This window comes from Seriola dumerili, unplaced genomic scaffold (genome assembly GCF_002260705.1).
Source record: "Seriola dumerili isolate Sdu_G_001 unplaced genomic scaffold, Sdu_1.0 BDQW01031497.1, whole genome shotgun sequence".
In the NCBI taxonomy this organism is placed as follows: Eukaryota; Metazoa; Chordata; class Actinopteri; order Carangiformes; family Carangidae; genus Seriola; species Seriola dumerili.
In genome coordinates, this window is record NW_019205752.1 from 1 (window position 1) to 696 (window position 696).

The following is a 696-nucleotide window of genomic DNA, read 5'->3' on the forward strand; positions in this document are numbered from 1 at the left end:
CCCATCCCTAGGTTTCACTGAAACTGAGTTCCTGACAGACACAGGTGAGCTGCACCTTCAGTCAAGTCACACCTGTACCTCTTGTGCAGTGTGACTGGCTGATCTACAGTACAGCCCCACCCCCCTTTTCCTTACTCAGTATCTGGTTAGAGAGGAGGTTTGATTTTTGTTCAGTGTGAAGACAAAGAAACATGAAAACAGCATTCAGGATGTTCTGCTGCGTCAGAACCCCCTCACCCATCCTCACCCTGGGACAGGCCGAGACCACCGTACACCCCCAGTCTCATCAGTCTGTTCGGCTGCGTGCCGTTAACCACCGGGTCGTCCGTCCACAGACTCAGCCAGTAGTTGGAGAAGAGGGAGACCAGGTGATGGGCGAGGAACAGCAGCAGACTGATGCAGGACAGGAGAACCCCAATGGCCTTCAGGTATGCCCAGAACACAGACAGTTGGACCTGGGGAGGGAAGGAGACCAGCTGGGACCAGGTTCTGGTTGGGACCGGCACATACGACACATGGATGTGCAATGGTTCACTGCTACCTACCCGTCCAATGCTGGCCTTGTCAGCCTCAGTCAGCTTGCCCACCTCAGGGTTCTTTGCCTTCTTGTTCAGGTCCTGGCCCTCCTTGTTGGTCTGGGACAGCTTGGACACACTGCTGACAACTGGACTGCTGCTCACACATGAAGAATAAAAA

The 696-nt window shown here is 54.3% G+C and overlaps 1 protein-coding gene across 1 annotated transcript; it reads right to left on the bottom strand.

The window, feature by feature from the left end:
• Window positions 1-237: 237 nt before the first annotated feature.
• Window positions 238-654, bottom strand: LOC111240284 (multidrug resistance-associated protein 1-like; the record flags this gene model as incomplete). Its single annotated transcript, XM_022770240.1, has 2 exons — window positions 238-455; window positions 546-654. Coding segments are annotated over 2 exons (327 nt in total), but the record flags the coding sequence as incomplete, so codon positions are not given.
• Between the last annotated feature and the right edge of the window lie 42 nt (window positions 655-696).